The sequence below is a fragment of the Sciurus vulgaris genome, assembly GCF_902686455.1.
Source record: "Sciurus vulgaris genome assembly, chromosome: 15".
Classification (NCBI taxonomy): Eukaryota; Metazoa; Chordata; class Mammalia; order Rodentia; family Sciuridae; genus Sciurus; species Sciurus vulgaris.
The window spans coordinates 73,498,419-73,509,876 of record NC_136476.1 but is presented as its reverse complement, the minus strand read 5'-3'; the positions used below and the strand labels follow the sequence as shown (position 1 = coordinate 73,509,876).

At 51.6% G+C, this 11,458-nt stretch overlaps 1 protein-coding gene across 3 annotated transcripts in view; it reads left to right on the top strand.

Annotated features, from left to right (window-relative positions):
* The first annotated feature begins 739 nt into the window (after nucleotides 1-739).
* The window catches only part of ASTN2 (astrotactin 2), an 883,413-nt gene continuing 872,694 nt past the window's right edge, over nucleotides 740-11,458 (top strand). For 2 of the 3 annotated variants that reach the window (XM_079113408.1, XM_079113407.1), the window contains exon 1: nucleotides 740-1,339. In XM_079113408.1, coding sequence (XP_078969534.1) covers nucleotides 865-1,339 — 475 coding nt within the window. In that variant the 5' untranslated portion in view covers nucleotides 740-864. The remainder of the gene's footprint in view (nucleotides 1,340-11,458) is intronic. The other variant, XM_079113406.1, reaches the window with a different exon arrangement.

The following is an 11,458-nucleotide window of genomic DNA, read 5'->3' as shown; positions in this document are numbered from 1 at the left end:
GGAGCAGGGATCCAAAATAAAAGTGCATGAGTGGGCTGCCTGGGTGGGCAGTAGCTAGGGGGCCAGGGCAGTCCTGGAGTACGTAAGGGCAGGGGGCTGTTAGAGAGTGGAGTCCGAAGCCTCTCTGTCCATTAACAGTTACTGCAACTACGGAGGCCTCCACCGAGTAGTGTGAGCTGTGGTCTTGGCAGTAGGAGGATGAATGCTCGAGTTGCAGGCAAGCGGGTGAGGAGGGGGCTCTAAGGCCACAGGAAGTTGTTTTAGGGACTACAAAAGAGTAGGGCACTGAAGACAGGACTTGTTCTCGGGCCCACGGGGAGACAAAGTTATGTCTTGGCCATTCAGGGGCGCGCTGTACCCCCGGGAAGGCGGGGCCTTGAGCCAGTCTGGGCTGAGGCGCGCCCCCAGGTGCATCCCCTGGCTTGAGCCAAGGGTGGGGTGAAGCTGGAAGAGCTGGGTTGAGCCAGGGAGGTTACAGGGAACGCGAGTGGGTCCTTAAGTGGCAGAAATTTGGAGAGGAGTGTCGGGGCTACAGAACGTTGTGAGGACGGCATTGGGGGATCCTGGGAAAGGGGAGGGAGCGTCTGGGACTTGCACGAGGCCGGGCGGGGCCTCCGAAACGCTCGGGGTCTGCCGGGGGAGCCAGGGAAGAGGGGCGGGCGGCGGGGCCCGGGGAGGCGGCGCGGGGGGGCGGTCCAGGGCCGATCGGGAGGCGGAGCCCGGAGCTGGGGGCTGCTGGCTAGCGGCTCTCTCGGCTCCTCAGCTCGGGCGTCCTGGTTCGCTTAGGCGTCCGCCGTCTCCGCCGCTGCCTCCTTTTCCTCCTCCTTCGCCGCCGCCGCCCGCAGCACCGCAGCCCCTCCCGCCATGGCCGCCGCCGGCGCCCGGCGCAGCCCCGGCCCCGGCTTGGCGCTCCGGGGGCGGCCGAGGCTCGGCTTCCACCCGGGGCCGCCACCGCCGCCACCGCCGCTGCTGCTGCTGTTTCTGCTCCTGCTGCCGCCGCCGCTGCTGGCCGGCGCCACCGCCGCCGCCTCTCGGGAGCCCGACAGCCCATGCCGGCTCAAGACCGTCACGGTGTCCACGCTGCCCGCCCTGCGGGAGAGCGACATCGGCTGGAGCGGCGCCCGCTCCGGGGCCGCGGCCGGGGCCGGGGCTGGGACCGGGGCCGGAGCCGCCGCCGCCGCCGCCGCCGCCGCCGCCGCTGCCGCGTCCCCCGGCTCCGCGGGCTCTGCCGGCACAGCCGCCGAGTCGCGCCTCCTGCTCTTTGTGCGTAACGAGCTGCCAGGGCGCATCGCAGTGCAAGATGACCTGGACAACACCGAGCTGCCCTTCTTCACCCTGGGTAAGACTAGGCGCCGGCACGCGCGGGATCCCAAGGAACCCTGAACCCCTAAGTGAGGCCAGACGGGTGGGGGCGCCCTGGGGATCCCCACCCAGGCTGCCCCGAGTGGGGTTGGCAAAGGGCAACCGAGGGGCCCGGAGGGCGCACAGGTGGTTGAGAAGGAGTGTGGTGCAGGAGATCCTGTAGAGCGCACGAAGGGAGCCCGGGGGCGTGCCAACGGTCCCCCAGTGGGGACCTGTCCCTCTACCTCAGTCCATATGTTGCACTCTGCCCCATCCATCCCGAATGCCAGAGACTCAAATCAATGAGTGTACTCTGACTAGAGTCTGGGTCAGAACCTCTCTCCGAAAACAGTTCGCGGTCAACCCTCCCACTACTCCCCTAGTCACGGTCACTGGCCGCCCACGGCTACCACCAGCTCGCTCTCGCCTCGGAGTTATGGGTTCAGCCCTTCCAGAGAGATTTTCTCTAGAATCACAGCGGAGTAGCTCCATTTATAAAGACCAGACCCGCAAAAGCTCATCTTCTATATGGGCTGGGTGACCTTGGCTAAGTTGCTTCGCTTCTCTGAGCCTTAGTTTTGACCTTCTGTGAAATGGGGCTGGAATCGATTGAGTGATTTCTGAGGACTGGGATTCTGAGCCCAAGGTTTCCGCCTTTTGATTCGCCCTCCACCCTTCGCCTTTATACCCTCCTTCTGGCAGAGAGTAGGTTTGTCCTCCTTGCCCACTCCCTGGGCTAATAATAATAACTTAACGGCAAGAAAAGGGAGGGGAGAGGAAAGGGTAGGTGTAGGGGGGCTCAAACGGAAAAGTTAATCAGAAAGTTCGCCAGCAGCTTCGCTGCCTGCTGATTCCCGGCGCGAATCCCGGAGGAGTCGGCCCTTCGGTGGAGCTGTGGGAAGCGCGGCTGATTTCCCACCCGGGTAATTGATAGCTTAATTATCTCGGAGAGCGTTTACAAAAATGTTGTTCCCCCTTAGCTCTCCCGCGCTCGCTGCTCGCTGCTCGCTCGCTCTCCCCTCCCCTCTTGGGGGCGCGGGGCCCGATTGGCTGTCTGAGTCTGGCCAACAACAGCGCCTCTAAGGCGCCGGGGGCTAGCCAGACTCCCGACCTCTTCTTGCCGGGGTCCTTGGGCTCTGGCATCGCGGGGGTGACCGGCCTTGGTGGTCAGCGCTCTTAGGTTTCCTGCCTGAGCCTCGGCGGTTAACTCCTTGCTCGCCAGAGAAGCCCCACAGAGTAATCCATATACTAGACCTCACACTCCTGGGAATCCTGATATTTAAAATATATTTCGTGACACCTCTGCCCCCTTCTCCTTTCTACTGGCTGCCTTTGGGGATTTGAGTGAGTGCCAGGCTCTTTCCTGGTCTGAGCTTGATTCTCTGGGTTCCGCGGCCGCCCTAGGCTCTCCTGGCTGGCTGTAATCTGAGCGTGCAGAGCTTTCTGGGAGGCAAAGCTGGAGAGCGCCTTGCAGATTCCCTGGGGACTTCCCACAGAGGCGCGTCTGGCTTGCAGCGCACATATAACACACACACACACACACACACACACACACACACACACACACACTCTCTCAGACATGCGCGCACACGGGGACACACACACACACACACACACACACACACACACACAGAGCTCTTACCACCTGCACCTGTAGGGCTGCCCACGTCCATGGAAGGGGATGAAGGTGGGGTGATTCTTTAGGCACTGAGCTAATATGGGTCTCACATTAACTCCTGTTGCCTGGGCCGGTGGTGGAGGGTGGGTAGGGGAGTCCTGCCAGTGACACAGAAGATAACCAACCCTTCCTGCCACTTCTAATCCTCCAGATCTCTCTCCTCTGGGCTATGGTGAGAACTCAGGGCTCCTAAGTGCGGGGGAAGGGAATCGGCTCTTGAGTGCCCTGACTTGGCAGTGAGAATCCCAGAGCATTCCAGTTCCTCAAAGGTGTGGAGGACCAGGTCCAGCCAGCCACAGAGGCCCCCAAATTCCTGGAACTAGCAATCCTGGCCATTTTAAACTTCCGCTTTCAGGGGATGGGTGCTTGGGACCCTGAGGCAAACAAAGTAAGAAACTGGAAGTCTTGAATCCCCTGGGATCTCTGTGTCAGCTTGAGAGTCCCCCTGTGCCCTGGACTTGCAGCCTTCCGCTGTCTCTGACGCACAACTGCTGAGCCTGGTGGCTGGGGACTGCCTGCCCCACCGAGTGGCCAGGTGCTCTCTTCCTTGGCAGCCCTGAGCCTGTTGTATGCACACTGGGATTGGGTTCCCACCTCCTCCTCCCCCCAGCGCCCTGGATGGCAGCTCAAGCTCTCCGACAGGGATTTGGCTAGCGAGGTAGTCACCAGATGGCAGGGTATAGCAGGAGCTGTGTAGGGAGACGTGGGCTTTTTATTTGTGTTGGTCTTCGACTGTTTGCATGTAAACACGGAGTGCACAATGAGCTTTTGGAGGGCCAGACTGGCTGGCAATGAGGGTTGGTGGTGGCTATATGGGGGGATGGAAAATAAGTTATTTATGGTCATCTCTTTTTGAGGCCCCAAGGCAATCCCATTCCTTTCCCAGACCCTTTAAACATCCTGCCCAGTGGTTGTGTCTGGTGAGTTAGGCAAGACTTCCACTCCTAGTTTGTCAGTTCCGAGAATTTCGAAGATGACCAGGTGCCACAGCGAGGTGTTTAAAGTTGGGGTCAGACCCTGCCAGTAGTGGGGAGTGTTGAGTCGCCACTAGGGGGTGATGGTGTCTGCCAAAGGCTTCCTGACATGCTTTGGGTCCTGGGCCCAGAGTAACTGTTGGTAAAACATTTCTGTCATTAGAGTGGCGGTGGGGGACAAACAAACAGAAGGTAGATTTTCCATTTTACCCTCGATTCAGTTGGCCTCTAAGTAATTTTGCACACACTGCCTACCATCCATGTTTTCCAAAGTCACCTTCGTACCTAGCCCGGCCTCACTGGGTTCTGCCTTTCTTATTTGAGGGATTGGCTCTGGGATTGGTAGTGACTTGATGGAAAAGGACTTTTCTTCAGTTCTCTTCCTTTTCATATTTCTACTCTCCCCATCAAGTTCCCACCTGCTTTGTGTAGATGGAAGTTTCCCTCAGATGTGAAAGATTCCCAAGTTTCTGTACTTGGGCCTCTTCTTTAAAATCTGATTATAAGTCAACGATGTTGACAAAGTGAATGTCCCTGAAAGTGATCAAGGAATAGCAAATAGTTATTGAATATTTAATGTATTGCTCAGAGTTTAACTCTTGCCATGTATTATTAAGTCACCTAAAATGCATAGAGTGGGCACTACTGTTATTCCCAGTTGACAGATGAGGAAGCTTTCTTATGGGTCAAGTACCTAGTGCAGAGTCATACGGAGAGTACATGGTACATCTAGAACTGGAATCCCAGTCTGTCGCAGACCTACATTCTTGTTAATTGCCAGGCTGGTATTCTGAACCTAAACACTATGGGGGCATGGCACCAGGCAGATAAGCATAGTAGTCATTAACAAGACAAGAACCTTTCTGCAAATGACTTTGGTCACATTGGTGAGCAGAAGTATGACTGTTTGAAAGTGAGACATGAGTTAAATGACTCCAGTGACCTTACCAAAGGAGCTTAAAGTTCCATGACACATAATATGTCAAAGGGCATTCTTCTCAGTAGCACCCATGAGTGATAAAGACCGTACATTCTATAAACATCAGGGAAGAAGTCTCTATGAACTTGCAGAAGACTGGGGACACTTTCTGGACCAGAAAGAACCTGGGTCGGTGTTGAAGGATTTAATCGAATATTTCAGATGCTGAATGTTAAATATGGCTTGGGAACTTATGGTTGGTTAGGATCTGGAAATCTTCACCCTGACTCACTGTGACCTTGAACAAGTCATTTATACCCCAGAGCTTTAATTCTTTGTGTTGTAAAATGAGTGGGTAGATGAGCCCTAAAATAATCCTTTGGTGTAAAGATTCTGTGAACTTGAGTGACCTGACCTATGCTGTGACTCTGACTAGCTCCTTTGCTTCTTACTGTTTTCCTTTGCATGGGGTGTTGGGGAGGATAGATGGAAAGGAAAGGCTCTGAATAGGAGCAACCGCCAGCTCAGGGCTTCTGAGGTGAACCTGCACGTTGCTCAGTCCTCATTTACCCCCAGGCAGCCCCAGAGTCTGTTTGTGGATTTAGCTTTCATGACTACAGGTAGGGAAATGTCATCCTTTTTCCTGTGCTAGATAGTGGCCAGGCCAGGCAGTTTACCACCTGCCTTGATTTAGCAAAAGGGGAAAAAAAGTGATGACATTGGACAACGACTCATTGCAACATTTCTTAGTGATTTGCTTTGCCATGTAAACCAGGAGAAGAGTGTGCTCTGAATTGGGGGAAGGGAATGTGAAGAAGGAAAAGCCACCCAGGAGTATATCTTTAAATGCACCCACCTGGAAAGGTCCTGCAGTTTCCTGATGGTTTGTCTCAAAAGGATACTCTGCAAGAAGCTGGTTGGTCTGGGTGGAAGACAAGATGCAGTGTGAAATTCCAAGTTGGGGAGTCCAGCAGAGGTTTTTTAAAAACACAGATAAAAATGGATACTCAGAGAAAAAACTTCAGGGGGAGTGAGGGGCAGGCACCTTTCCAGAAGTAATGCAGGGAAAAGGGAGTTTGGCAAAAGAAAAGCAACCCACAAAGGACTGGAGAAACTTCCTGCAGATGTCCACACACAAGGAAGAATGTGTGTTTTGTGGGGGATCTGATTTAAAGAATGTTCAAAAGGTGCAGATTGGATAGAGCCAAGCCCTACAAGAGAGTGTGCCCCACGGAGCTGTCCAGCAACCCCGTGTGCTGACCCACATTGTGGTGAGATCCAAATAGAGGAAGTGTTCAAGCAGAGACCCATACGTCTTTGGCAGGCACGCAGGAGAGGGACCAAACCCTGAGAGATGTTTGGACTATATGCTCTTTTCTGTTTCTGGTTTGATTCTGAAGGTCGACGCCCTTCTTTCAGCGGGAGGAAAAGGAGTTACAAATGGTAGTAAGTTCTGTAGAAATTTCTGACCACAGAATATTCACTAGCATCACTTCCAGTGTTCTCTGCTGTGTGTGAAAGAGATTCTGGGATGAAAAATAGGGAGACCTTGTTGAAAAACAAAGCTAGGTTTAAAACAGTGTATGTACGTTCCTCATTTGGACATCAGGTTTCTATTATTAAAAGAGTTATTTGGGCAACACTCAGATTTCAGATTCCATCCTGCTGTGTTGCTCCACATTTCTGAGACACTGTAAATAATGGTCTTGGGTAGGGGTTGAGGTGTTTAGAAAACCCTGATCTGAGTCTTCTTCCCTTTTCCATTCACTTCCCTCACTCTATACCCCACCCTACTTCTTGCCAGCTCAAAGCTGATGAAACCTATTTAATACTTAGGGCAGAGAGAAATGCATGGTCTGCTCTCATCAGTTCTTTGTTACTGAGGGGGAAATGGGGCAGGGAGAAGGGAGGAATTCACTCAGTTGTAAGAGAGACTTGAGCTCAGGCCATGCCAAGATTTCCTGTTTCTGGGGGTGTGAGGGTCAGTGACCTCAGCAAGCAGCAGAGCTGTGCAAGCTTTGCTGTGACCCCGAAGTTGACTGTTTTCCTGCGCTGAGCCCTCAGACCACAGAGATGGTCTAGAATTTTCCTTTGCAGCAAGTAGGGCAGGAGGTTTGGCCAGGCCTCTGGCAGACAAAGCCTCCTGCTTCCCACTTGCATGCTGTGTGGTGTTCTAGGCCCTGTGTGTCATTGGGCAGAAGGATAGAGACTGACAGTGACCTTCTGGGTGATACCTGGAAACCGTTAGCGTGACGGTCCACTTTGACCAGCTCCCAGCATCACACACTCGCAGAGAGCATCAGATTCACCATTTCCACTGTATGTGGTGACATGGAAGTCCAGGCAAGGAAAGGGACCCACGAGAGTGCCCACAGTTCCCACTGTTCCCATCCCATTGCTGGACCGCTCACAGAGGCACTGGGTTTCACTCAGCCCAGGGTGTACAACTTGGTTGAACATTATACAGTATACCACTCATTCCTCCTCCCCTTGCTAAAAAAAATAAATAAATAAAAATTCTAAGGAGAAAAATCTACTTAAGGGAAATTGAATTTGTTCTCCTGCCCAAGCATCCAGCTGGTTGGCTCCAATCTCTCCTGAGCACCTGAGCTGATGGGCTTGTTTCTGGGAAAGGGGGAAGCCTGATTGCTTCTCATTCTCACTACCTTTAGGGGTAGTGAAGAAATCTGTTCTTTTCTAGGAAAGGAAAGGAAGAGTCGGGTTTAAACTTGGAGTGGAGCAGCACTGGGGAGATGCTTCCTTTCCAGAGCTGATGCTTTCCCAAGTTCTCACACTGACCAGCTAGTGGCAACAGAAGATTAACTATAGCAAGAGAGCTGGCTTCCCTGCCTAGCAGCACAGCATACATCCTCTCCGCCCCAGAAGGAGGCAGCCGGCATGGCCTGCTCTGTTCTCTAGTGCTTGCTGTCTGCATTCACTATCTTGTCCCTACTGACTATAGTTCTTTTGGACAATAGCCCCAGGAAGACCTCCTTTGTGAATGGAAAGGGGTGGATGGTGTCCACTCTGAGAAAGATTCAAGACTGAAATATTTGCAGCTTCCATACTGGCATACAATCAACCCAGTCTGGGAGTCAAAATTTGACAAGGGTGTTGTATGTTACCAGGCATTAGGGTTTTAACTATGAGAAGCAACCACTTCTCCATCCCCATTGCCTGACAAGCTTAGCAATGCTTTTGTCTACCACAGTTGCAACAGCGAACTCACTGGTCTGGCTACCTCTAGCCTTATCCTCTCTAATCCAGCCTCTGTACTGGCAGAGAGAGTGATTTCATTAAAGGCCCAAATCTGATAATGGTTATCTTCTTTTAAAACACTGACAGTTCCTTATTATTCTTAGGATGAAGTTCAAGCTCCCTGCTGTAGTACAAGGTCCAGGATCAGACTCTGCAGACTGCCCTATACTAAGAATCCTTCCTTCTCATTCTATAACTGCCTCCCCCACGGGAAAACTTCTTCTCACCTTCCAAGACTGAATTCAGGTGTCTTTGAGGCCCTTTCTGATCTCTGTGCTCCTGCATTGAACACTGGGGGCCTTGGTGAGACTGTCAATATAAAGCCCATTGTGACTGTGGCCGTTTGGGATAGTTGAGCATCTGTGACGTTCCAGGCATTGTTCTGGTGCTAAGGGCACAGCAGAGGACCAAAGACCAGGGACTCTTACATGAGAGAGCTTCTTTCCCTGTCTGCCTAGGGGTTCATGTTTGTGTGTTAACTGTTTGAGGACAAGAGCAATAAACATAATCAGTAAGTTGCATAGAATGTGAAAAGATAATATATTCTGTAAAGAAGGAAACAAAAGAGGGAAAAGAGAGCCTGGAGTTCTCAGGTGAGAAGATGGGTTTTAATATTAAGTAGAGTCGAGGAAGAGCAGCTTATTGAAAATGGGAGATGGGAACGATGACTTGACAGGGAGGAAGCAGTTAGCCAACAGATACCTAGGAAAGGAATATTCTGGGCAGAGATGGGCTGCAGCAAGACCTTACTCAGGAGTACCCCAGGATTTGTTTAAGGCACTGCAGGAGGCTGGTGGGGCAGAGGTGGAGTGGGCCAAGGGAGGACAGGAGCTGGGTCACACAGGAATGTGTGGACATCGGTCAGAATTTGGACTTTGGCTCTGAATACAGTGGAGAGTTAGGCAGGTGTGAGAGGATGGTGGCTCAGGGGAGACCAGCGATCTTCATAGTCATGTGTCTTCTCTCCTGCCTGCCAGGCTTGCCTATGCACCCCACGAGACTTTATCCCTGGAGCTGCAGTGGCTCACCCTGTGCTTGGCACATCATAGTGTACAGGAGATCTCAGATAACTGGGACTCTGGGTTTGCCAAATTTCATCCTAGAATCCATACTGGGCAACACTAGAGAGGTGTTGAAATCCCACTTTTCTATTCAGAATGAGCTTACTGCCACCTCTTCCGTGGAACCTTCCCTTTTCTGAACTCTAATTGCCATTTCCTCTACCTTCCTTCTCCCGATCATCTGGGGTGTTGGTAGGATGGTGAGGAGATCATTTGATTAGAGGGGAGTGTGCTGGGATTGGGGAAGGCCTCACCTTGAGCAGCTTGGAAGCCTAGGGGGTTAGAACCTGTGGCAGATAGAGAGGCATTGAACATTAGGGAGACACCATGGTTCTGGGATTATCAAATACCAGAAAGGAAAAGAATTTAGCACAGTATCTAAGCAAAATGCTTGTACATAAAGGTGGGGAAATCAAGGTCACTGTGACAAGTTGGTGATGGAGCCAATGCCAGATCCCAGGTATGTTGCTCCTAGTCCAGTGCATCTTCCTCCCACCTCAGGGAAAGGGCAGCTGGGCAACCAAGATGGCAGAAGTGAAAATCCAGAGGTGTAAGGAAACTCACTTTATCATTTCCATGATTCTGAGTGATAGATCTGGCTCATCCCGTGTTGCAGGTGAGCACTGGGGCTCAGAGGAGTTAAGGAACATACCCGATGGCTTAGCTACTCTGAGGCTCAGCTCTGTCTAAACCCAGGTCTGCCTGGTTCCACAGCCATGTTCTCTGCCTTGCATGCAGCCCAGAACTAGGGGTACTCTTGAGTGTTCATCCCTTGACCACCTCTTTTCCATCCTATCTCTTCCTCTTCTCATTTCCAAGAAGTTACAGACCTTTCTTATACAGGAACTTCAGGTGTGACTGCTCTCAAGCAGTCACGGGACCAAGCACCTTCTTTCTCTGTTGCTGGGAGCTGACTCTCCAGCTGCCAGCCCTTTTGCCTGCTCCTTGCTGCTTTGCAGAGAGGGCATCAGGCCTTATCTCACACTCTTTAGAGGCCCCTGGTTACTCCAGACCTGCTTGACAAGCAAATTCCTCTTGTGCTTCTTGGTTTTCTTTGCCCTTCCCTTCCTCCTTCCTCCCACTGCCTTTCTGCCCTTCCTCTCTCCCCCATTTTTTCTCCTTCTCTTCCCCTTCCTTCCTCCCAGCCCTTAGGGATTTCCCACCTTATGCTATGTATAGTATACTAAGGAACCTGAGATCTGGTCCTTCCAGGAATTTATGTAAGCTCAATTTTCTTTCTAGTAGTGGGCAGGCCGTCTGTTGTCTGAAATGAAGCCCCTGTTCGGCTAGGTACATTTTCTTAGCATGCCTGCTCAGCCCCCAGTGTGAATTTGGTTTACATTTTAGTGCTCTTTAATAGCATTGTACAATTTTTGTGTTCCCACCTTGAAGATGGGATGTATATATAAAAATTACTATATGTGTGTGCATGTGTGTTGCTACTAGACTCCAAATAAATAGCAGATACATGTCTAGAATTTCAGAACTAGCTAATGAAATGCCTTTGTGATCCAACTCAACCCCCTCACTTATTTAACAAACCAAAGTACCTTTTCCAAGTTCTCACAGCTAATCCAAAATAAAATCTAATTGCTAGACCAGGTCCTCTGACTAAGAGGCGGTGTGCTGGAGTGGAACATGCCAGGTCTGAGGACACCAAGCTCTGGGATCAAGTCCCCCATGGACTCCTTTCTAACCTTGGACTTCATATGCCACCTCTCTGAGCCTCTGTCATTGTTCCCATCTCCCATTTTCAATAAGCTGCTCTTCATCTAATCTACTTAATATTAAAACCCCTCTCCTCACCTCTGTTTGTTCATCAACAAAGTGAGGAAAACCTAGTCATCACTTTTCTGGATTGCTCTGACAATTGCTTTTGGAAAGCTCTCCATAAACCACATTTTCATCAGTGCCCAGAGGTGTGCAGTTTTCTTCTGTGCACTAGGTCACATGATCCTCATGGAGATATTGTGTGCAAAGCGCCTAGCGAGGCGTCTGGCACACAGTTTGTGTTCCATGCCTTTTTGCCACCTGGAATCCTTTTTTTGGAAGGAGGTGAAGGCATGAATAAATAATGAGTGTGAATTCCCTCCCTCCCCTCTTCCTACTCCAACATGCTCTGCCTGTGCCCCTCCCTTCCCCCGTTTCCCCTCCTCAGCAAGGCACAAAACCGTGAAGTTGACCATTCATGATCTCTGCTCGTTCTGGGGAGAGGGGGAGCAGGGAA